The 26,096-nt window shown below is 37.7% G+C and overlaps 1 protein-coding gene across 7 annotated transcripts in view; it reads right to left on the reverse strand.

Moving 5' to 3' along the window:
• Positions 1–26,096, reverse strand: part of LOC100882668 (uncharacterized) — a 50,077-nt gene that overhangs the window by 22,584 nt on the left and 1,397 nt on the right. The window contains exons 2-8 of one of the 7 annotated variants that reach the window (XM_076530475.1): positions 26,011–26,089; positions 25,891–25,947; positions 25,623–25,789; positions 24,292–24,449; positions 23,835–24,205; positions 23,502–23,763; positions 23,124–23,210 (exon numbers count right to left, since the gene is read on the reverse strand). In XM_076530475.1, coding sequence (XP_076386590.1) covers positions 23,124–23,178 — 55 coding nt within the window. In that variant the 5' untranslated portion in view covers positions 23,179–23,210; positions 23,502–23,763; positions 23,835–24,205; ... (2 more) ...; positions 25,891–25,947; positions 26,011–26,089. Of the gene's footprint in view, positions 1–22,125; positions 23,047–23,123; positions 23,211–23,501; positions 23,764–23,834; positions 24,206–24,291; positions 24,450–24,621; positions 25,531–25,622; positions 25,948–26,010; positions 26,090–26,096 lie in introns of those variants that run through there. The other 6 variants (XM_076530476.1, XM_076530474.1, XM_076530473.1 and 3 more) reach the window with 6 other exon arrangements.

Raw genomic sequence — 26,096 nt, forward strand, 5'->3', positions numbered from 1 at the left:
GCGGTACAATGCAAATTAAAGCACCCCCTCTGTACATGAACTGAAAACAGTTCGCTATATCGCATCCACCCCGGTTCGAATTCGAGCCACAGTCAAAAGTATTCACCGTTGCTTATCGCTGAAGGCGAGGGAATATGCATGAACCGTTGCGTTGTACACACGTAACCGAACAAACGAACGAACAACGGGGTATTGTAAATGCCACTGCAATTGCCCCAGATATCGTGCATACGTTAACAGATTAAACGTTAATATCCGTGGACGGTGTACGCGAAACTCGGATTGTCCAGCAGTTTCGCGATCGAATCGTCGCGAGTTCGGCAAATAAATCGCGCTAGTGCGCTGCCATTGAAATGCTGATTCACTTAATTGTTTTCTATTCTATTTCTCTGTGTACCGTTCTTCTTTACAATATTAAAAAGTTACACTATCCAAAGTGGATACAAATTGAAGATAATTGATTTAGTATTGCAAAATCTAAATTCGAACGCGTTTCTAAACCGAGTGTACGTAACTGATAAACATTACTGAAATTTTCCAATAACCTAACCTAATCTCTAAATTCCTTAGTCTTCAAGCGTCCCAGATACGCTCCTCAACTTTCAGCTTTTATTCGGAACGTTCCACACAATAGTCACTATTTAATCGCATACCGATCAATTTAGTCACTGCCCCAGTTAAATCTTCCCGAGAATTTCGAGAGTCATAGTCCGCAGCGTCTACGAATATATATGTGTTACATATGTATATCTAAGCATTCGCGTTTAACCCTCCGTTAGGCGCCCGAGTATCTAGCAGATACAGACTCGGCCGGCAATTTTATAGTACCTAGGGGTTGTAAAAGTGAAATCTGCCGATTGCAGACCTTCCGGGAAGGTCTTCAGAACAGCTGCCGAGAACTACAAATCTCCATTTCCTTAAATTACTAACTTTGTTACTGTTTGGTAAGAAGCCATGTATCTCATAGACATACGCAAGACATATACATATGTATATACACGAGAAGGTACATATAGGTATGTATGCATAGATATACAGGAGGTATATATTGTTATTACTAATGTGAGTACATTATACATTCTCATAATTATCTATGAGATACATACGCAAGACAAACACACGTATACACGAGAAGATACACATATGTATAAATAGGTATACATAATAATTGCTTATGAGAATACATTATACGTTTTCATAATTATAATTTTGTTCCGAATCGAACCCTTATGTTAATACAAATCGGTAACTCGATCACAGCAACGTTACGCGGAATCAGAAAACCGTCTGGTTGCGGGTTCGCTTTAATCCGACGCTCGGCTCGTCTTAATGAATAGTCCTCGGTTCAGCCGGCTGGTTGGCTGAACGACACGGTCGTCGAGAATAAATTACAGGTTCGTAGCCAGGGAAGTGGACCCTTTAACGCGAAGCGCCCCTACTTTAATTTATGCATTTCTTGACCCGCACCGACGGACCCGGGATTCCTACCTGTTGGTCCCTGCTCTACCACCTGTTCGAGAGAGTGATCATCCTGCTCGTAGGAGAACGAGCGAGAAAAAGATGGAGGACAACAGGAATATAAAAGAGGCGTATTTACATTTTTCAAAAGGCAGCTGTTCGATTTCGAAATCCTCGACGTCTCGTTAAAACCGATGCGAGGGGTGCACGAGAGCGAACGCCTTCGAATTTAACGCCGTTTAACGAACCGAGCGGCCATTAATTTAACAGCCAACGGCCGTGAGAGAAGGGCAATCTTTTCGAAGGGCTTGGAATTCGACAGATGCGGACACGTTTCGATATAATCGAAGGAGGCAATTCTTCAAGGTTCGGTGTAGGTAAAATATTCCACACTTTGGTATTTTGATGGTTCACAAATTTTTTATTTGTCTGCTTTCCGATCATCTTCATACTTCAAAACCTTACATTACTGAATTTCGACGTTTTTACTTTTTCAAATTTTCTGGCTGTTAAATTTTAATTTTCAAATCCCTAAATGTACAAATCCTGAGATTTCTAAAAATCTTTACAGTCACTGATGTATTAATTATCAAGTTACTAAGTCTGCATAGTCAACGTTACACTTAACGTATAATTTTCTGACTGTTAAACTTAAACAATTTTTAACTTTCAAATCCCTAAATGTACAAATCCTGAGATTTCTAAAAATCTTCAAAATCATTGATGTATTAATTATCAAGTTACTAAATATACATAGTCAACGTTACACTTAACGTATAATTTTCTGACTGTTAAACTTAAACAATTTTTAACTTTCAAATCCCTAAATGTACAAACCCTGAGATTTCTAAAAATCTTCAAAATCATTGATGTATTAATTATCAAGTTACTAAGTGTACATAGTCAACGTTACACTTAACGTATAATTTTCTGACTGTTAAACTTAAACAATTTTTAACTTCCAAATCTCTAAATGTATAAATTCTGAGATTTCTAAAAATCTTTAAAGTCATTGATGTATTAATTATCAAGTTACTAAGTCTACGTAGTCAACGTTACACTTAACGTATAATTTTCTGACTGTTAAACTTAAACAATTTTTAACTTCCAAATCTCTAAATGTATAAATTCTGAGATTTCTAAAAATCTTTACAGTCACTGATGTATTAATTATCAAGTTACTAAGTCTGCATAGTCAACGTTACACTTAACGTATAATTTTCTGACTGTTAAACTTAAACAATTTTTAACTTTCAAATCCCTAAATGTACAAATTCTGAGATTTCTAAAAATCTTTAAAATCATTGATGTTTTAATTATCGAATTACTAAGTTTACATAATCAACACTTTACACTTAAAAATCTTTTATAAATAAGCTTAAAAATCTTTAAAGTCAGAAATCAGCCTCACAACTCAGTCTAGAAAATTTGTTATTTTTAAGCCGAAAAGAAAAATGTGCTACGGAAAAATGAATTGTCGAAGGGGTATCGATAATGAGAAGCGTCGACGTTAGCACGCAGAGGGGTTGTTCGTATCGCGGAGGGCCGTCGTAACGCGTGTCATGAAATTTTCATAAAACGATCAACAGGCTGAGGAAGAAGCGTCGGCGAGAAGGCTGTTTAGCCGACTCGAAGTCGGCCATTCTTCCGAGACGTAGCCAGAGGCTGCCAGAAAATTATGCAAATCACGATGGAAGGAGATTCGAAGCCGTGTAAGCGGCGCGCGAAATTGGAAGCTAGATAGGGGTTGGCAGCGATCCGGGGTTGGCCGAGTGACTTAGAGAATGAGCGCGTACGCGCGGGTAAAATTGCGAAGGAAACGGTCGTCCGGTTCGTGTTTCGAGTAGGGGATCGGTCATCTCCGAGCGATTTTCCCGCGACGAAGGGGTGTTGATAAAATATCGCTCGGAAGATCGAGAGGCGATATACGAGGAACGAATCGGAGGGTGCGACGGAGAAAAGGAACAGGGTGGAGACCAGAAGGAGGAACGAGGAGAAACGAAGGAGAGCGTTCCCCGTCGGAGAGGGTAGAGCACGAGTGGGAAAAAGCCTCGTGCAATTGCGATCCGGACAAATATCCGGAGCCGAGACGAACGGCGAGCGAACAAAGAGAAAAGAGAGGAGGACTGAAAGCAGAGAAATTGTTCGGGTTACTGCGAAACGAAACGAAACGAAACGAAACGCTTCGCTTTTCTCGCTCTCCTCTCTTTCTTCTATATACATATACGTATATATATGCAGCAGTCGATAAACCGCGCCTGCGTAGCTCAAACACAGAGAGAGCTCATCCCCTCGGGAGAGAGTAGAGCCACCGCCGTACTAGAGCTAACAGGGGCTGCTTTTCCTGCACGCATACCTACGTTCCGCGTTCCCGCGCAGGGGTGTGGATTAAAGATATTAAAGATACCCGGAGAGTCCGTTCTCTCCTCCACCCTGCGACTACCGATTGTCGTTTGACCACCGTAGACCGCTGCATCGGTCACACCCTCTGCTCTTCATGCGATATCATTTTTATTCTTGGTACTAGAGTGCCTCTTTCACCGGCCGCGTCCCTTTTATCTCCCTCTCTATTCCATATTTTGCTTTCTAATGAATATTAATCACCGACGGCTCTCACACAGGAATCGCTCCATCGGGGAATGAATATTTACCGACTGCTTCCTTTTACTTTTTCGACCCTTAATTTCCTCCGTATGGCGCAATATGGTACAAGGTTAACTCGTGCCACGACCACGGGTTACGTTTTGCTTCGGTTCTTTATGATACCTTTTATTGCCATCGCCAGTTGGATGCGCGTTTTCTAGACAAATTAGATTCTATCTTGCGTCTACGATTTTCGAGATAACGCTTCTGCTTGTAAATCGCCTGCTATTTATGAGGTAATACACGTTAGCTTGTAGATCACAAATAGAACCATTTTTTTCTGTTGACAAAAGGAACAAAGACTTTCTATAATATCTTTACATAGTCACTTTTATGAAACGTTCAAATTTAAGTTGGGATTTCAGAAAATCAAAAAATAGATATTGTTTTGTGTAGGAGACAGTCGGCCATTTTTATGGAGATCTTTAATGAAGTACTTGTTGAACTTTGTGCTTTAAATTCATGTATCATAAGTGTTATTTTGTTACACATTTATGTCATCAAATGATCTCATACTTCATATGCATAACAAAGAAACAGTTGTTTGCTATAATTGATAATTAGTCATTTTGTACGAAGATCATTAACGAATTATTTATGTAGTCATTTTTATCGAACTTTGAGCTTTAACTTTATGTATCATAAGTACCATTTTGTAACACATTTGTGTCATCAAATGATGTCATACTTCATATGTATAACAAAGAAATAGTTGTTTGCTATAATTAATAATTACTCATTTTGTACGAAGATCATTAACGATTTATTTATGTAGTCATTTTTGTCGAACTTCAAGTTTTAAATTCATGTATCATAAGCGCCATTTTGTGGCACTTTTATGTCACGAAATAATGGCCAACTTAACATGCATGAAAAGTCAATTATTCATTACTATAACAAACAGTCCAATCAAACGATGAATATTAATGAAGTATATAGCCTCCCTGAAACCTTAACCTCCACTTCCATTTTGTAATACTTTTACGTGACAAAAATTATTACCCAATTTTTATAATCCCCCAAAATGACGCAAAAGATGTACAAACAAAAAGCAGTCTACAATGATTTAAATTAAAAAATGATTGATTTAACAAAGAAAGTAAATAAAAACATGATTGTAGAGATGCTGTAGTAGAAAGTAACCGAGCGTAAAATCTGTTTGCATGGTAACACGCGTTTGGGACACGTCTTTCCGCTCGGTGTTCGTGTCTGGTGTAATCCGCGCCGCGTGTCATCGTACGCGCGTTCAAGACGCGCTCGGCAATCGATATTCCAAGGTACACGGTGAATAAATCGACTTTTACCGTCCCGTGATTTTCAGCTGTTTGTTATAGACCGTTGATGGCGTGGAATTATGTCGTTGAATTATTTAACAACGCGTTTCGATCGCGAGTCCGATCCTCGAAGGCCGAAAATGAAAAACGATGCCAGCTTACGTTACTAACGTAATTAGCGTGCCATGTTCCAAGCTCGAAAAAACTAATTAACATTGCATTAACGACCCGGTCACAGTGGCGTAACCGGAATTCTTTTATCGCGTGCAGACTGTGTCGGGTGAAAGTTTTGATATTTCAATGTTTGCGGAATTTGGAGGGTGGTTTGGGAACAGAGATAGGATTTTTTGGGGAGTAGTTTGTGAGCTGCTCATTTGAGCAGTTGAGGAGTTGGGGAATTAGATGATTGGACATTTGGGGGTGGGGATTTGGGGATTTGAGAATTTGGAGACTTGAGGATTTGGGGGTTGGAAATTTGGGGAATTAAGAATTTGGGAGATTAGGAATTGGGGGAGTTGGAAATTTAGAGGCTTGGGAATTTGAGCGTTTGAGAATTTGGGTGAGTGGAGACTTGGGGATTTGAGAATTTGGGAGATTCGAAATTGGGGGGTTGGAAATTTGGGGGTTTGGCAATTTGGGGATTTGAGAATTTGGAGGATTGGGAATTTGGGGACTTGAGGATTTGGGGGTTGGAAATTTGGGGAATTAAGAATTTGGGAGATTGGGAATTGGGGAGGTTGGAAATTTGGAGGCTTGGGAATTTGGGGGTTTGAGAATTTGGGCGAGTGGGGACTTGGGGATTTGAGAATTTGGGAGATTGGAAATTGGGGGGTTGGGAATTTGGGAAATTGAGAATTTGGGAAATTGGGAATTGGGGGGTTGGAAATTTGGGAGTTTGGGAATTTGGGGATTTGAGAATTTGGAGGTGTGGAAATTTGTAGATTTGAGAATTTGAGAATTAAAAAATTTGGAAAATTGAGAATTTGGAAGATTTGGAATTATAGGGTTGAAAATTTGGGGGTTTGGGAATTTGGAAATTTGAGAATTTGGGAGATTAGGAACTTGTAGATCTGAGAATTCCAAACTTTGAAAATCTCTAAATTAAAAACTTTGAACACCAAAAATTTAAAAATTAAAAAATATGAAAATCTAAAAATTTGATACTCTAACACATAAATACAAGCCTAAAAATTTGAGAATCTAAAACCACAAAATCTAATAATAAAAAAATGTAAAACTTTAAAAGTAAAAAAATAAGCAGACATCGATAAGTCGAGGGAATAATTAAAAGTATCCAGACACACCCCACGTTCCCTAATTAGATACGCCAATGTCGTTGACCAGCGTGTCCCACACGGATTCGTTTCTTTTTTAAAATACGTGTATTCCTTTTTTGAACAACATGCGTGTAATCCGCACCCTAAGAGCTACGATTTATCGGTTCATCGTCCGCTCATTTTTGTGTGCATCGTCCCGGGCAAGGGGGAGTTTAATGACCCCTAATTTTACGCTGGATGATTTATTTTACGACTCGCATGTTAATTGGTCGGTGATTTTTTCTGTTCCCGATAAGCAGAGTTTTTATCGGCGATAAAACGTAGGAACGTTCACACGCGTGACGGGGTTGATTTACAACTGTGAGAATGAAAGTGTTCTTTGAAAGAACGAGAAAATTACGACAGAAGTACTTGTGATTGATATTGCCGTTACGTGTGAAATTCAAATTTCTGATCGGGGATTTATCGGGCGATTTGTGGGAAATTCGATTCGACTGTGATTTAAAGGAGTAAAAATTTTGCGATTTGGAAAGTGAGGTTCAGACTTGAGAATTATGAGAGAATTATGATAAGATTTGGAACACTGAAAATTTAAAATTTTGAGAATTTTGAGAATTTCGAGGATTTTGAGAATTCTGAGAATTTCGAGGATTTCGAGAATTTGGAGAATTTTGAGAATTTTGAGAATTTTGAAGCATTTAAAATTTTGAGAATTTTGAACTTTGAGCATTTGGAATTTTGAGAGTTTGAAATTTTGTGAATTTTGAACTTGGAGCATTTGGAATTTTGAGAGTTTGAAATTTTGAGAATTTTGAACTTGGAGCATTTGGAATTTTGCGAGTTTGAAATTTTGAGAATTTTGAACTTTGAGTATTTGGAATTTTGAGCGTTTGGAATTTTGAAAATTTTGAACTTGGAGCATTTGGAATTTTGAGAGTTTGAAATTTTAAGAATTTTGAACTTGGAGCATTTGGAATTTTGAGAGTTTGAAATTTTAAGAATTTTGAACTTGGAGTATTTGGAATTTTGAGAGTTTGAAATTTTGAGAATTTTGAACTTGGAGCATTTGGAATTTTGAGAATTTTGAACTTTGACAATTTGAAAGTTTAAGAGTTTGTAATTTTGAGCATGTAGAACATTGAAATTTTAAAAGTTTGTATCTTTTAATTGAGTAAAAATGTAACAATTACAAAAGATCAAACATCGGTATCAAAGTTAGGAAACAATGGTATTTACGTGAATAATTTGATCATCCTTTGCACGTCCATTTATTAAAGTCTTAATCATCGTGCTGATAAGAGAAGTTGAAAACTCGAGAAAATCTTTCGTCTCTGAACTAGTAACAACAAACTTTCTCCCTCGCTTCTCCGTGCCAGTTTGTTTCCTGTCTTTCGAGAACTTCCTGTCTCTCCCTTTCACCAGCTTTTTACCTGTTTCCATACGAAACAGGGAACACCTCCATCTGCCAGTCAGGATGCAGTGGATCCGATTACAGGTGTATTTTGTGGGTTGTTCGATCAGTTTGCGGTTACGGGAAACCGGAGATTAAACGCGTCGTTTCTTCCTCTTTTAATGTCCACTTCGACGAGCATTGTATACATAGTGGTTCGTGATTGTCGAATATCGTTGATCCTTATCGAATAATTAATAGCTTTTCAACGTTATCGCGCGTATCAAATGTAAAATGTCCGTCCACTTTAACGGGATTTAGCTCGTTTCAATTTGCTTTTCGACAGTGCTGGATCCTCTGCTTCTTTTTACTACCCCATTAAACCCGAGTTTATCGTTCTAAGAGCGTGGGATCGTTTGATGGAAACCTCTCAATTGCTTCGTTATATTCCAGATACAATGTTAGGCAATAAAACGTTTTAGCGATCAGATATTTTTATTGTTCGATCGGTAAAAGCTTTTTTATTGCCCTATCTGCTGATTTTGTTACTGAAAATTTACACCTCTGGTATTTGTAGCATCGAGGGAGGTTAGGTTGGGTTATAGCATCAATCAGGGGAGGTTAGGTCAAATTAGGTTATGTTAAATTAGGTTAGATTCAGTTAGGATATGCTAAATAAAGTTAGGTAAATAGCTTATGTTAAATTAGATTATGCTGATTCAGGTTGTGTTAAATTAGGTTAGGATCAATTAGGTTATTTTATATTAGGTTAGGTTCAATTAGGATGTGATAAATAAGGTTAGGTTCGATTAGGACATGCTAAATAAGGTTAGGTTCAAATAGCTTATGTTATATTAGGTTCTGCTCATTCAGGTTGTGTTAAATTAGGTTAGGATCAATTAGGTTATTTTATATTAGGTTAGGTTCAATTAGGATGTGATAAATAAGGTTAGGTTCGATTAGGACATGCTAAATAAGGTTAGGATCAAATAGCTTTTGTTAAATTAGGTTATGCTAATTCAGATTGTGTTAAATTAGGTTAGGATCAATTAGGATGTGCTATATGAGGTTAGGTTCGATTAGGACATGCTAAATAAGGTTAGGTTCAAATAGCTTATGTTATATTAGGTTCTGCTCATTCAGGTTATGTCAAATTAGGTTAAGTTCAATTAGGATATGCTAAATAAGGTTAGGTTCAATTAGGACATGCTAAATAAGGTTAGGTTCAAATAGCTTATGTTATATTAGGCTCTGCTCATTCAGGTTATGTCAAATTAGGTTAGGTTCAATTAGGATATGCTAAATTAGGTTAGGTTCAAATAGGTTATATTAAAATAGGTTAGGTTAAATTAAGTTGTGTTAAGCTGAACATTTTGCAGATATCTTTGAGTCCTATAATTGTAGGGGTAGTTTAAAGAAATACATACTTCTATTACCTCTGTCGAAGACATCGTTACAAAGAAATTAGAAAAAGAATATAAAAATTCATTAAAGTACTGCTTCCTGTATGTATAAAAGTCGGGGATCTTTAAAGTAGTTTGATGACGATAGATCATGAAACGAAGGAGAATCGCTACCTGTTGTGTGGCATCGTTTTCCCCCGTATAGCCATCGGCGAGGTTCTTTATCGAGAGAAGCAGAACAATGAACGACTTCATAATTGAAATTATTTCCACGTGGTCGTCGGGGGTGAGATCTGGCGCGGCGTAACAGATTTCTCTGTTTCGTTGGTTCGCACACGTTGGCGTGTGCACACGCGGCCGAGCAGGGGCGCTCGCCTCGATAAGGGAAGATTTATCGGCGAAGTTGCCGTATAAAACGTACGTACACGTACGTTAACCGTTACGGCAGTTCGCAGCCACTTTTCGCGGTGATGTGCCGCGATTTAAGTTTCCTGATAGGAACGGAAGGGGCTTGAACTTGTACCTTGCACTTCAACTTTATACGCGACACCGGCCGAAGGGCGGATATCGTGTTTGCCTTTGTTACCAACTTTGTTTGCCGACTGGCTTTGTTTACAGCCCCCTAGGTGGTAGGTCACGGTTCAGGAGATCCACTTGAGAAAGATTTCTTTTGTCTCGAACAACTGCGCCATTAATTGACTCGGGACCACAACGACGGCCGAGCCTCCGCGTATTCCCGTAGAACAATGCGATTACTTACCACACGACGAACAACATTGTGGAATCGAACAAAGGAATCGGAAAGAATCCCACGGGAACGTACGTCCTCGTAAATAGCTAATAAAACTGGACCCAACTTCTACTCCTTGCGGTTTTACTCATTAATCGTTCGTCACTATGCGTTTATTTCCTTTAACATTCAACCCTTACGAATTTATGTACTTTTCTTTCAACATAATAGTAACTGCACGTTTTGAACTTAATTTTGATACCGAGTTCATGGAAACCAGATTGTTTATTTTAAATCACAGAAATTAAGACGTTACTTTTGTCAAAATAATTTATGTTTCATCCCTTATGTACTTTACTTTTAAACTAAAACTGCACGTGAACTAAATGTTGCTGGTTTTATGGTCTCCTTTAAATCACAGCAATTAAAATGTTACAGCTTTTGTCCAGATGAAGAATAATCGTACAAATTAATTTATGTTTCATCCTTTATGACTTTGTGCACTTTACTTTGAACCTAAAACTGCACGTCGTCGTAATTTTGATACTAGCTTTAGGAAAACCAGGTTCCTTATTTTAAATCACAAAATTTATTAAGATGCTGTCACTTTTAGTGAAGATAAAGAATAATAGTAGAAATTAATTTATAACTCTTAATAATTTATGTGCGTTTAATCTAAAAGTAACTACGTGAATGTTGATGTTTTTACAGCATCAAAATGGCGGACGTTAGACTTCGTTTAAAGTAGCCATTTCTTCTGTAATTTCTTTTAAATTACAGATATTATGCAGCTTCTGTTCCACTTTATGTATCACATTATTAATTTAACTTTAATTAAATCTAACTTCTGTAGTTAATCGATTGTACAAGTGAATTTGAACACAATTTATTATGAAGCTTTAAAATTTAATCTGACATCTGTCCACCTTACTCTCCATTGTAATTGTATCAATTTTTTAATATTCCACAGCATAAAATTTCAAAGAGCTTAAATTAAATTAAACCGCGTTTAATCCAAGAACGATTTGCATTAATCTTCAGTTAAAATTGATTTATTGTCTAGACACAAATTAAGACAGAGTATTATAATTAACTACCACGTTAATAATCAACGATTCCTCGTTTCTTTGTAATGAAACTTTGTCTTTGTTGAACAGCGTTCGAAAGTCAATTAACTAGATTGTCAATTACGAGAGTATCAGTTTTCCGTGGCACCGATTGTTGGATTAAATGAATTAGGTATGTCTGTGTGTAGGCTCGACGATATACCTCGACAAGAATTATTGGAAATAAATTCGAATTGATAGAGTATAATAGTATATATATACAAGGTGGGCAGTAAATCCTGGCGCAAGTGAGCTGAAGCAAAATTTATGGCTGTAAAATAAATCGAAATGATAGAATAACTTTTTATCGTACGAAGATTCATTTCCCAGAAAAATGAAGTTGAAAATCAATCGACCACCTACTGCGCGTTTGATTTATTTTCCACGCGATACAATGTAGAGCTTGTTCATAATCCATATGCAGTTATGAATTGGTTCTTGGGGTTTCGAAACCAAAATGTTTAAATATTGGATTCTATTATTTTTTTTTTGTTTATTTTTGTAGAATGGAGTACTGTGCAAAAATTACATTCTTAAAGATTTGTGTAACAACATATTTTTCATTGTTTAAATTTTTATATTTTCAGATCTCTATAAGTAATTTTGCAGGATTCTAAGTTTTTTCATTTTGAATTGCAAGATTTTATAGTTTCAAGTTTGTATAACCTCAAATTTAAGAATTTGTAAGGTTCGACATCTGTAAGGTTACATAACCTCAACTTATTAGATTTTCAAGGTTCTACATCCCCAAGTTTGTACAACCCAAATCTCTAAATTTTCACGGCTCTGCATCCCCAAGTTTGCACAATCACAAATCCCTAAATTTTCAAGGTTCTACATCCTCAAGTTTGTATAACCCCAAATCCCCAAAATTTTCAAGATTCAGCATCTCCAAATTTACGTAACCTCAACCTCCTAAATTTTCAAGACTCTACATCTACTTTGTATAACCTCGAATCTCAAAATCTTCAAGGTCAGTCCTAAATTTATATCACTTCAAATTCCTGAATTTTCAAAATTCAACATCTCCAAACTTACATAACCTCAAATTCCTAAATCTTCAAGATCATTCCTAAATTTGTACAACTTCAAACATCTTCAAATTTATATAACTCCAATCTCCTAAATTTTCAAGATCATCCTCAAATTTCTACAACTTCAAACATCTTCAAATTTATATAACTCCAATCTCCTAAATTTTTAAGACTCTACATCTACTTTGTATAAACTTGAATCCCAAAATCTTCAAGATCAGTCCTAAATTTATATAGCTTCAAACTCCTGAATTTTCAAAATTCAATATCTAAACATACATAACCTCAAATTCCTAAATCTTCAAAATCATTCCCAAACTTGTACAACATCAAACTCCTTAATTTTCAAAATTTAACATCTCCAAACATACATAACCTCAAATTTCTAAATCTTCAAGATCATTCCCAAATTTCTACAACTTCGAACAACTTCAAATTTATACAACTCCTCCTAAATTTTCAAGATCATTCTCAAATTTCTACAACCTCAAACATCTTCAAATTTATATAACTCCTAAATTTTCAAGATCATTCTCAAATGTCTATAACTCCACCTATCATACTTCTAAAGTGCCTCTATTTCCACGTCCCAATTTTCAAATTCCTCCATTTTCCACAGATACTTAGTATTCACGACCGGAGATAAAGAATTCTCGTTCTTTTTCAGTGAGTCGATACGTGCGCAAACACGTAGTCGATCTTCGGCTTATTTCTAGAAGCAATATTCGTAGCGGTGGACAAAAATACGTCTCGAAGCAAAAGAGGCACGAAAACGCGTATCGTCGACGATTTCGAGACAGCTCGATGTACTCTGCATTTTCTAGTTTTCCCTCGCTTCTGAACGGGTCGTAAAGTCAGGGGAGATGGACTTTAAACGAAACGACGAGACAGCTGCAGCCACCTTGATTGATTTTACTGTGGAGCGTTACGCGTGAAATTCAAATTCTGATTCGTAATTTATCGTAATTGAGTAATTTACTGGTTTATTGGTAGAAAATTGCAGTTGATTGTTTGGTGATTTGGGGAAATGAAGATTGAGTGATTTGAAGGTGACAGGATGAAGGGATTTGGAAGTTGGAGATTTTTAGAACTTTCAGGGGTTAAAGGGTGGATATTGAGGGATGGAAAAGTGGAGAATTTTGGAAATTTGGAGGAAATTTTAGAAATTGAGAATTTTGAGAATTGAGGGAAATTTGAGAAGTTTGAGAATTGGGGGAAATTTGAGAATTTGAGAATTTTAAGAATTAGGGGAAATTTGAGAAGGTGGAAATTTGAGAAGATGGAAATTTGAGAAGGCGGAAATTTGAGAAGTTGGAAATTTGAGAAGGTGGAAATTTGAGAAGTTGGAAATTTGAGAAGTTGGAACTTTGGAAGATGGAAATTTGAGAAGGTGGAAATTTGAGAAGTTGGAATTTTGAGGAGCTGGAAATTTGAGAAGTTGAAATTTTGAGGAGCTGGAAATTTGAGAAGTTGGAAATTTGAGAAATTGGAAATATGAGAAGTTGGAAATTTGAGAAGATGGAAATTTGAGAAGTTGGAAATTTGAGAAGGTGGAAATTTGAGAAGTTGGAAATTTGAGAAAGTGGAAATTTGAGAAGTTTGAAATTTGAGAAGGTGGAAATTTGAGAAGTTGGAAATTTGAAAAGTTGGAAATTTGAAAAGGTCGAAATTTGAGAAGGTGGAAATTTGAGAAGTTGGAATTTTGAAGAGCTGGAAATTTGAGAAGTTGAAAATTTGAGAAGATGGAAATTTCAGAAGCTGAAAATTTGAGAAGTTGGAATTTTGAGGAGCAGGAAATTTGAGAAGTTGGAAATTTGAGAAGTTGGAAACTTAAGAAGTTGGAAATTCGAAAAGTTGAAAATTTAAAAAATTAGAAATTTGCTACTTTGGAAATTTCGGATTTCGAATTTGAAGTATTCAAAACTTTGACTAACTCTCAAAATTGCATAAGTCACAATATTCAACCAACACCACCCTACCCACTAAATTTTCCCATCCTACACATTTATTAAATCCCGAATCACCGTGTCGATACAAGAATTTGTAATCGAGATCGAAGTTGTCTGCATTTCCCTCCAGATCAGATCGCGAAGTCAGGAAGGATGGACTTTAAAAGAAACGACGAGACAGCTGCAGCCACCTCGAAGAAACGATTCGATGCGGGGATAAAGCGGTTAGGCCCCTATCCATCCTCTATTTCTTCCGTCTCTTCTCGTAGCGTTTCTCTCCTCTCTGTCCGTTGCTTTTTCTCCGTACGAATGGAGGGAGATGTGTATCTCTGAAAATAGGATTGGTGCGGCACGCATTGTGCCGGGGACACCGTCGTCTCTCCACCTTCGTTTCACCTACCCTCCTCTATATCCTTGTATTTATAGCCCTCGGCTTTTCCACCGTAGCTTCGCGCCCTACGACCGCTTAATTCGACCGCTCGCAAGAATACAATCTCGAGAGCCGGCATCAATAGCCACAAGCAAATGCCTTCCGACGAGGATGCGACCAGGTGGACTACACACCAACTTTTGTGCTACTCTGCCACTTCACCGAAGAAAGAATAATTGAGTTCTTACTTGAGATACGTTCAGGTTTTTGCTAGGGGAGGATTTTCACGGTTTAGGTTAATCAACACGATGGTATTCGAGTAGATAAGTTTAGTATGTTTGAGGTTTGCAAAATGGCAGATGTGGCGGTGGAGGTTGTCATTCGGAAATTTGGGAGTTTGGGAATTTTAGGGGTTGGAGGTTTAGGGGTTTCGGAATTAAGTTGGGGGCTTTGGAATTTGGGAATTTGGGAATTTGAGGATTTGGAGATTTGAAGATATGGAGATTTGGAGATTTGAGAATTTGGGGAATTGGAAGTTTGAGGATTTGAGAATTTGGGGAATTGGGAATTTGGGAAATTGAGAATTTAGGTGACTAGGACTTTGGGGGGTTGCGAATTTGGGGATTGAGAATATGGAGATTTGAGAATTTGGGGAATTGAGAATTTGGGTGACTAGGACTTTGGGGGGGTTGAGAATTTGGGGAATTAGGAATTTAGGGAATTGAGAATTTGGGTGACTAGGACTTTGGAGGGGTTGAGAATTTGGGGATTGAGAATTTGGAGATTTGAGAATTTGGGGAATTGGGAATTTGGGGAATTGAGAATTTGGGTAACTAGGACTTTGGAGGGGTTGAGAATTTGGGGGATTGAGAATTTGGGGAATTGGGAATTTGGGGAATTGAGAATTTGAGTGACTAGGACTTTGGGGGGATTGAGAATTTGGGGAATTGGGAATTTGGGGGATTAGGAATTTGAAGATTTGAAAATTTGAGTGACTAGGACTTTGGGGGGGGTTGAAAATTTAGGGAATTATTAATTTGGGGATTCAGAATTTGAAGATTTGAGTATTTGAAGCTTTGAGAATTTGGAGACTTGAGAATTAGGAGATTTGGTAATTTAGTAACTTAGTAATTTGACACCTGGAAATTTGGTAATTTGGTAATTTGACAATGTGGAGATTTGAAGATTCGGTAATTTAATTTTTTTTATAAATGAAGGAATTATTTATGGATGAAAGTGAAAGAATAAGTAGGTTACTCTACTTGCTTCTTCAATTCAGAAAGATACCACATTTTTAGTAAAGAGCATACGGTAAACCTTTTACGGTTTTGATCAATTAATCATTATCCTTGTCGACGGTACAGCAGATAAGGGTAGTTGTTTAGTATGCTTGCAGTCAATTATTTATGTATGCGTGACCAAGTGAAAGAAAGAATAATTTAGATCTCCTAGGAGTTTCTTCGGCTGAGGAAAATACTCCGTGAAGGTTTTCGGCAGACAGCATAGGGGAGACCTTTCACGAATTCGATCGGTTAATCATCGTCGATGGTATTTAAGTAGATAGGTGAAGTAGTTTAGTATGCTCGCGGTTATTTCGAGAACGGATTGTTCGATTCGTGTACGTGTATTCTCAAGTGGATTTACACGATTTGGGATGTGGGTTTGGAAATTTGGGTGCTGCAGAATTTGAGAATTTAGGTAGATTGCAATTTTCAATTTTAAAAACTTGAGAATATCTAAAGTTTATGAAAGTACAATTGAGATTTGAGAACTTGAAAAGTTGAATATATGAAACTTTGAAGAGTTAAAAAGAAAGCCTTAAATATTAGAAATGAACAAGCGTCTACACAAACATCTACAAATTTATAAACTATTAAATTAAAAAATTTATAATTTCAATTTGAGTCTATGTTACATTGCCATCTTTGACCTTATAACAGTACTGATTGATCATTTCATGATGTGATCACTCAAGGTCCATTAATCCATTGACACTTCGAATGCAATTAACAAATTCTAGCATTACCTCACAGTTATATTACAAAATAAGAAGTGTATTTAAAAAGACCCATTGAAAGTAAGTCAATTATTTTTAACTTGCTCTTAGTATCGTATATTATTGGGCGTATCCATTGATGGGCTGCACAATGAACGGTATACAAACATTCTTTTGACAGATCGCTTGAATGCTGCTTCTATATTAATGTTCCCCTTAGAATCCTTAAGAAAAATATCAAGCATTGATCTTCTTCCCATTCGCGGTCGAACGTAAATATGCGAAGGATTTGTACAGAAAGCTATTTACTGTACGTAGATATAAAAACAGTAATGGAACCAATTCGGCTTCTTTTTATCTTTTCATTTCAAATTGTTGAGTATTAACATTTAAAAAGTCGTAAATTCACGAGCTATTTGCATGGGAATTTTTTATAGAGTCATTCTTTAAACATTAAATTTAGTCCCTGCAGATTTGACAAATAATAATAACTTAATGTACAATCTTTGTTACTGTACATTTATACTGTATTTTTATAAATAGAATTTTTTATAAAGTCATTCTATAAACATTAAATTTAGTCACTGCAGATTTGACAAATAATAATAGCTTAATGTACAATCTTTGTTACTGTACATTTATACTATATTTTTATAAATAGAATTTGTTATATAGTATTCCTTCAAATATTAAATTTAGTCACTGCAGATTTGACAAATAATAATAGCTTAATGTACAATCTTTGTTACTGTACATTTATACTGTATTTTTATAAATAGAATTTGTTATATAGTCATTCTTTAAACATTAAATTTAGTCACTACAGATTTGACAAATAATAATAACTCAACATATGATATTTAAAAAAAATTAAATAATTACTGCAATATACTTGCGTAACATTGCAACATTAAGACAAATAAAAAAATTTGAAAAATTATTTTGCATCTATCGATCTTTGTACAAATCACAATTCGCATCGAAAACCCAATTCACGTGCAAATACGATATACGTTTATCACATTCCTGTATGGAATTCATATGACAACACCCCAAGGGATCCTTAAAAAAAAAAGTCCTAATAACAAGTTATCTGACCAGAGGCTAATTTTGCGATAACCTAAAAAGTTAACAAAGCATGTCCGACAAAGAACCTATCTCGAATAATTTCCATCGAATTGTTCGAGCGTGGTTTACCCTGCACGCATTAACAACGTTGAAAACGTGCTCGTTTCCCGTATCTTTCATCGGGGTCCATTCCGCTTCCTTCTTTTTTCGTAGCCGCGAAAAAATTCCTACGCGGACATAAACTGTCCCGGCGCATTTTTATCCCGTCACCTTTTTAAGCCTTTTTGCCGTCGCATTTGTGGCCCATTTTCACAGGCCACGGTTTTTAATGCAATCGCTCGCGGGAATACCTTTTCTCCAGCCAGGAGGAAACTAATCAGAGAGCAGCGTGCACGAGCGGGTGCGTTCATCCGTGGAACACCAGGTGCGTTGCGATTTACCGAGAGCGTTGGAAGTCGATCGACCACGGCCCATAGAAAAGTAGCCGGCCATCATCCCCCAGGACCCACGGGTCCCCTCGGTTATTAAAATTTCTCACGAGTCCCTCCTCTCTCTCTTTCTCCACCATTGTTCTCTCTATCGAGCGACGATAAAACGGTACGAGAGGAACAAACGCGCGAGAACAGCCTACCCGATAATCATACTTTGCTCCGTTTTCTTCGCTTCGTTCTTCTTTCTTTTTTTTTTTTGCTGTTGTTAGGAACCTCCAGCAACTCTTCTGCCTCGTCGCGAGATCGTTCCGGAAGCAATCGCATCGGCCATTATATTCAGACGACGACTTTAATTGTGTATCTTTAAAACCGCTGCCTTTATTTCGAGCAGTTAGAGAACGCCGGTTGCCCGATTTTTAATTAGGAGCTTCGGCCTGTCTGGAATTTATAGTTTCCAGGGATTAAACGGTTAAGGTTTGTAAAATGGGGTAGGAGTGGTGGAGGTTGTGGAAAGAGATTAGGAAATTTGGGAGTTTGGGGATTTCAGGGTTTGGAGGTTTAGGAATTTCAAAATTAATTTGGGGGTTTTGGAATTTGGGGATTTGACGATTTGGAGGGTTGAGAATTTGGTGGACAGGGAATTTGGGGATTTGAGAATTTGGGGGATTGGGAAATTGGAGATTTGAGAATTTGGGGGACTGGAAATTTGGGGATTTGAGAATTTGGGGGTTGGATATTTGGGAAATTGAGAATTTGGAAGATTGGGAATTTGGGGGAGTGAAAATTTGGAGATTTGAGAATTTGAGGGTTGGAAATTTGGGGAATTGAGAATTTGGGAGATTGGGAATTGGAGGGTTGGAAATTTGGGGAATTGAGAATTTGGGGACTTGAGAATTTGGGGACTTGAGAATTTGGGGACTTGAGAATTTGGGGACTTGAAAATTTGGGGATTTGAGAATTTGGGGGATTGGGAAATTGGAGATTTGAGAATTTGGGGGACTGGAAATTTGGGGAATTGAGAATTTGGGAGATTGGGAATTTGGAGGAGTGAAAATTTGGAGATTTGAAAATTTGAGGTTTGGAAATTTGGGGAATTGAGAATTTGGGGACTTGAGAATTTGGGGATTTCAGAATTTGAGGAATTGGGAATTTGGGGATTTGAGAATTTCGAGACTTGTCAACTTGGAAACTTAGGAATTTGGAGATTTGGAGATTTAGGGGTTTGGTAATTTGTTAATTTGACGATTTGGAGATTTGGTAATTTGGTAATTTGATAATTTGATAATTTGATGATTTGACGATTTGAAGATTTGACGATTTGAAGATTTGGTAATTTAGTAATCTGAAAATTTGGAGATTTGACCATATGACAATTTGACGATGTGACCATTTGACCATTTGACAATTTGACAATTTGACCATTCGACCATTTAACAATCTAATAATAATTTGACAATTCGACCATTTGAAGATTTAGCAATTTGACGAATTAATAACTTGGAAACTTGAAGACTTGTAGATTCATGAATACAGACATTTAACAATGTACAGAGTTGCCACATAAATAAATAAATAGTATAACATTCTTCCCGCAGTAATTTAAAACTCATATTTCTTTCAACTTGTGTCCTTTCGTCGCAAAGGTAAGTGGCCTTATAAATTGAAATCCCAAACCTGGACCTCTGAATAATTTGTATATCGATTCATCCTATCATATTATGCAAGAACTCCGTTCAAGAATACTCATAAACCTTATTAATAATGACGTTGATTACGTGACTGAATAAAATCGAGATCACGTTTATTTTGATTACATTAAAGTTAAAACACACTCAATTCTTAAACCCTCTGAAACTTTAACTTAGACCTTCCTCGTAATCTCCAATAAAATTTCCAATTTTCAAATCCAGGAATTGACCCTTTCTCCAAAAAATTGATTAGGCACTCATACTAAAGCTACCTCAAAAAGTGCCAATTACGAATAGCCTTACTGAAATGATTCCGAAGAATCGAAGTTGAACGATACGGCGATACGCCCTAAGTAGTATCGTTGAAGTTCATAAATCATGCGCACGTCCACTCGCTGGTAGACAAACACTTCTCTGGTCTGGCTGAAATGTCCGATTAATAATGTGCGACGTGTGCACTCCGTGAAGCGAATTGCTTCAGTCTTGCGAATCGTGTTTAATATCGCGACGAACGTTTGCTCTCCGCCTCGAGAGACCTTCTTTAACTGACATGCTATTGTTTACGCTCGGAGCCCCGAATATTTCTTCTTCGAAAAGAGTATTATCGAGTATTTAGTCCTTTAAAAGTTGCGGCCTCGGTGCACGGAACGTGGGGAGTATATTTTCCGCAATTAATTACCTAATAATGTTTGTGGAACGCTTGGAGATTCTGATCAATTTTACTGTAGATACTTTGCATTAAACTATGTATCAAATAGAAAATATTCAACTTTTATAAATTCTCGTAAAACCAAGCAGAATAAACACACGGTAAATTGGAAATAAAGTAGCGTTAAGAATACCGTGGTTTTATTTCGTTTGAACAATCTTTTATCCTGTTGTTAGGTTCAATAAGCCGAGTATAAACACTCTGAGCCGAATACTTCTCTTTTTCTCGTACAATCTCTTGAATTAAAGAAAACTCTTTCGAACAAACTCGTGAACACGTCAGAAAATGATTTTATGCATAACGTCAACGGAGTATCCAAACATCAGCCACGCCTTGTTCAGTACAGCGAATAATTTCGATTAAAAACACTTGGTTATTTTTATAAATTTGATCTCGTTCCTTTCCATTAGAGAGGAACAAGGCGTATAAATTTTATGGGCCGTGAATAAATTGTCGTTGAACGAAAAAGTTGTTCCGAGTTTTCAAATATCCTTATTTCTTTGGAAACTTTTGTCTTCGGATTATTTCAGATAATACCCGACTCCGGTTAAATCGCACCCCAGCCTGTACCTAAGTAGTTACGCCAATGGTTGCATACCGTCTCGTACTTAATATCCACGCCAGGATATTAAGTCCGTGTTAATAATAGTGGAGGAGCATTTTAGGGTGAATTTCCGTCGGCTGGAAAAATAGTAATATCCCCAACGAACGGGGTAAGGGTGCATTTCATTAACGAGTCTCCCCGCGAGTCGGACTTAGCGGGATTAGAAGTATTCCAGCGTTTCCCGCATCGATATCCAGGCAATTCGGTAGGAAATTCGTGGCACGAGTCGAATTCCTAAATACCTTATATGTGTTGTTCCGGCGACGGACGTGATTTAATGTATTTAACAGTTCGCGGGATCGACGACGCTCCAGCGACTCGCGTCGCCCGGTTATCCACGCTCGACGATAAACCACTGAACCGTGGCCGCTTTTGTGCTCGCGGATTTTTACGAAATCGTATTAAGCTTTGTGCTCGATAATTCTCGTATTGAGGATCGCTATAGTTACAGAGATCCCGATAGAACGGACGTTCCAATTGAACGCGGCATCGATATCCGAGACCCCGTCGTTAATTAGATCTCTCTATTAAATCTCTTCTCTAACCAGCACTTACGGAATGTTTTATTCTCTAGAGGAATGGATTTCTGCACAGTTTATGAATAGAGGATGCATCGTATATGGAGTGTAATTATTAACCCTTTAACGGTTTAATGCGTCCGGTAAATGCCGGTGACGATACGGGGGCAGTATACCTACCCCGTACACGCCGCACAAAGTCTACTCGTTAAACAAAAGGCAACGCAGTCGATTCTTCGTAACAATTACAGTCGATTTCAGAGGTACATAAGTTCGTACCTTCCAAAAGGATTAATTATATTACGCGGAGCATAATGTGCCGTCGCGTAGACGGGCTCCACTTTGTGCCTCGCGTCGCTCTGAAAGAAACGGGCAATTCTTTGCACAGAGCCACGTACAGCTGACTTGCCGCTGGGCGGACGTCTGTGACTCATTGTTAGTGTTGAACGTACAGAAAGGGGTGGCCGTGGTACTTACACCGACAGACGTGGAGTTTCAGTACGTTTCCCCGGAGTTGTGCACATCGACCTGGCCCAGCGTCGATTATCGCACACACGGCACACGTCCTCCGGAGTCCCTGATCCCGGTCCGGGTCCGACGGTTCAGTGAACGACGATCAACTGGCACGCGTACGGTTTCATCCGGGCTAAAACGAACCGGACTCCTCGAATCACTGTCGTTGCCCAGCCACGTGACTACCCATGGGGAACACTCGCGATTCCCGAGCCAGACAGGACACCCGGTCCCGACGCGTTGCGTTCGTGTACACGAGCCAAACTGGCTGTCGAACCGCCACCGAAAAGAATCGGGGCTGTCCTGCGGTGGTACACGACCGATCGCGTACGAACTTTGTCGAAATACACGACCGAATGGAAAAGTTAAGCACGTACTTTGCCGCGGTGAGGGAAACTAAAACAAAGGACGGGTGAAGCGACGCCGGGGGAAGAGGGACAGACAGATTAGCGGACAGGGTGGAAGAAAGAGACAGAGACAGATAGATAGATAGAGAAAGAGAGAGAGAGAAAAGGAGGAGAGGACGAAAGACCGCGGTTTCTCCCTGAGATTTCGAGCTGCACTGCAAACAGGAACAGTCAGTCCTCACTGAATCGGAGTTTGGCTACGTACTCGCGGCTGAGAGACTTTCGGATCTGCGCAGTTGCTCACTCACCACCACCATTTCCACCACCACCACCACCGCCACCACCACCATCGCCATCACCACCACCGTCACTACCACCATCCCGCTAACCCCAAACCTCCATAGCTCCTCTCGACTACAACCCTAACCTGCAGCCTAGGCAGCGCCCTAACTCCGACCGACGAAAGCTCCGAGCCACGCGTCAACGACAGATTATTCTTACTCAAAGAAAATTACTTTGAACGAAGTTAGTCTCGAGATTGTATCTGTACGTGGATACGTATCTGATTGTACGAATATGTAAGATAAATGTGGTAGTTATTCAGAATCAACTAACCTTGACGCGAATGTGGGTGTGATGCATGAAGGCATGACAGTGCGGTTGATTGCATTCAAAGGACACTGTAGCTTTGGATGACGTTCGCTGGAAAATTTGTTCAGTTTCCGTTAATCCGATCATAGTGGTATATTAATATTGTCTATATTATAATATTAACGATACCCAACTACACAAATTAAAAATCGAAAACTATTATATACTGTATCCAATTTATGTACCCAGAAAATTCAGTACGATACATGATCGAATAACAAATTTTACAAAAAAGAAATTTAAAATTCAACGAATGTTAAACATCTCAAATATATATGCAATTTAGTCATTTATCGTGGAATGATAATCCCCCAATAAATCCAAGTGAAAAACGTGGCTCACCTGCACCGTGCGGTAAATCGGGTAATGACAAATTTCTGTGGTGCCTTCTCCCCTCGATACCCTAATGGTTAACCCGTCCCTAATTACAAAAAAGAGATCGCACGCTCTGTGTAAAATTAAGTACAGATTCGTAACCACGACCAATGTTAGGAATGTTTTAAGTCCACTGTCGGGAATACTCCGTCTTTTACGCCTTGTGCTAAGAGCATTATGGTCAAAGGCGGTTTGTGGCTTCCTTTGCAAGAATACGGTCCCCGGCAGCCTGTGGTCAAGCAAAATATTTAATTTCTACTTCGTAATTCCGTAAGCGTTCGTTGAACGTACAGTTAGTACCTTGGATTAGGAAACAATGATCTAAAGGGAGTAGAAAGGAGTAGCTCTTCCTGCATCTCCCATGCGACGAACGGAAACGCAGAAGCTATCTACACGCTTCAGATACAACGATGAATGGTCCATGGAAACGGTCGTGAATCAAGAAATGGGACAATTGCATTGTGTAGAAATTTTACAACTAAAAATTCGTCGGAAAGAAAAGAGGAAATCTTGTCCGAAGTCACGCTTCCTAAAGTTCATTGCTCCGTACATGTTGTCTCCGCACAGTCCGGGGAACATTGGCGGTTTGCCAAAGTCATTCTCACATAATTTCAGGAGAATATAAGCGCCAAAAAATACACGAGACTTACGACTGTAATTCCGCTATAAATCTATAATCAGAAGAATAATCGTCAAAGGGTTTTTAATCCGGGACGAAACATTAACGTGACTAGATTTAATTAAATTTGATACATACGTGCGATACCGGTTGTCGTTTCGATTCAACGAGATCGCTAAAGCGTACGTCGAAATGTTATACCTATTCATTTACCTCGGTCCAGTTATAGATGATACGATAATGCAAAATCATACGTTCTGCTAATTACCTTCTGCGATAGACATCCGGTACGAGCGCTGCAAACGAAAATGATAAATTATAATTTATTCACTCTGTATGACATGTATATTTAATGCTAATGATAATACTTTCTTTCTGCATCGAAAGATTAAAAATTTGATATTATAGTGCTTTTCATTATTATAATAACGATATTTATACATTATCTGATATGAACACGACAACGCCATCTGGTTGTATACGTTGAACGAGCACGTGATTTGGTAACGTCGATAACGATATCTGTCTACGATTACTTTATCTTTTATAATGGTAAAATTGGACCAAATGTTTAAAATACACTTAACGTTTAAACTTTCTGAGAAATAATTCTAATTGTTATATATTATTCTGAATTTGTTGAACATTATAAACCAAGCAAGGTATACTTATTCAAATTTACATAAAATATTTATATTAAAAAACTGGAAAAGGGTAGACACGTAATACATACGTATATCAGATTGAGATGCACTAATTTCTAATTATAAAGTGCGTACAAATAAAAGCAGAAGTCAATTCAATGACCTTAAACTCTGATAATTACATTAGCGCATCATGAACAAACAGCATGATAATACAGACAAACCGTTCGCGAAGATACATCGTTAATGTATCGAATGTCTATAATCCACACATAAATATAAAATGGTGTACACATGTAAAAAAACGTGACAGATACGTTCAGATAAACGTTTCCATGCTAAAAGTGATTCCCTGTATCTTTAACATTTTTTTCGTGAAGCACTTTTAATATTTTCTCAACGTTTTATATTTATAGTATAAAATATTTGTAATATAATGTTTTTTAATGTAAAACATATGTATGTTAATAAAATATTAGATATATGAAATACATATGCTTAATATTAATGTATCAACATATTAAAAAATCTACAATTAATAAATCGTCAATAAATATATAATTATATTAAGTGTGTAACATTATATGAAAAAGTTAATTTTGTTTTGACAGGAAATCGAGAATCGTTAAACAGCACGTGTAACGTTTCCGTCTGATTAAATACGAAGCAAAGATGCACGTCATCGACCATTAAATTCACGCCCTTGATACTCCCGCAGTCCTGTCGTTTCATGCTGTTCAAAAAGGAAGGACCGAATCTATGATGTGCCGGTATAAGAGGGAAATTAATTTCAGGCGGTAATTCAGAGCCAGGGTATCGACAAACCTAATGTCAATTGCAAAATTAATCGATGCTCTATCTATCTCTCTTTCTCTCGTTCGTCGTAGAAATACGAGTGGGGTTGGCAGGTCGTTGTTCGTAGTCAAGATCATGAGATCCCTATACCCGACATTTCGCAATGCTGGCGTAATGCCTAACCTCCGCTTCCAATTCTGCCGAATGCAATTCTTCAGAATTCGACGTGCTGCACTCATCACTCAATCACGCATTGACTACGTGAACAAACGCTTTCAGACATACGAGTGACACGTACCATATCTATGCCATATCGATTTCCCATTGTCCTCCATAGGTATTCAATATACTCCACCTTTGTTGTATTATGACAATTAGCGGTCAAATATTACAGTAAAGTGTTTTGAATTATATTTACCATTGCGCAGGAAATGAGTCTCCACTTCCTGTCAGTACAATAAATTAATCCTGAAAATCTTCTTACATTTTTATATTTCCTGTAAA

Source organism: Megachile rotundata, chromosome 4 (assembly GCF_050947335.1).
Source record: "Megachile rotundata isolate GNS110a chromosome 4, iyMegRotu1, whole genome shotgun sequence".
NCBI lineage: Eukaryota > Metazoa > Arthropoda > Insecta > Hymenoptera > Megachilidae > Megachile > Megachile rotundata.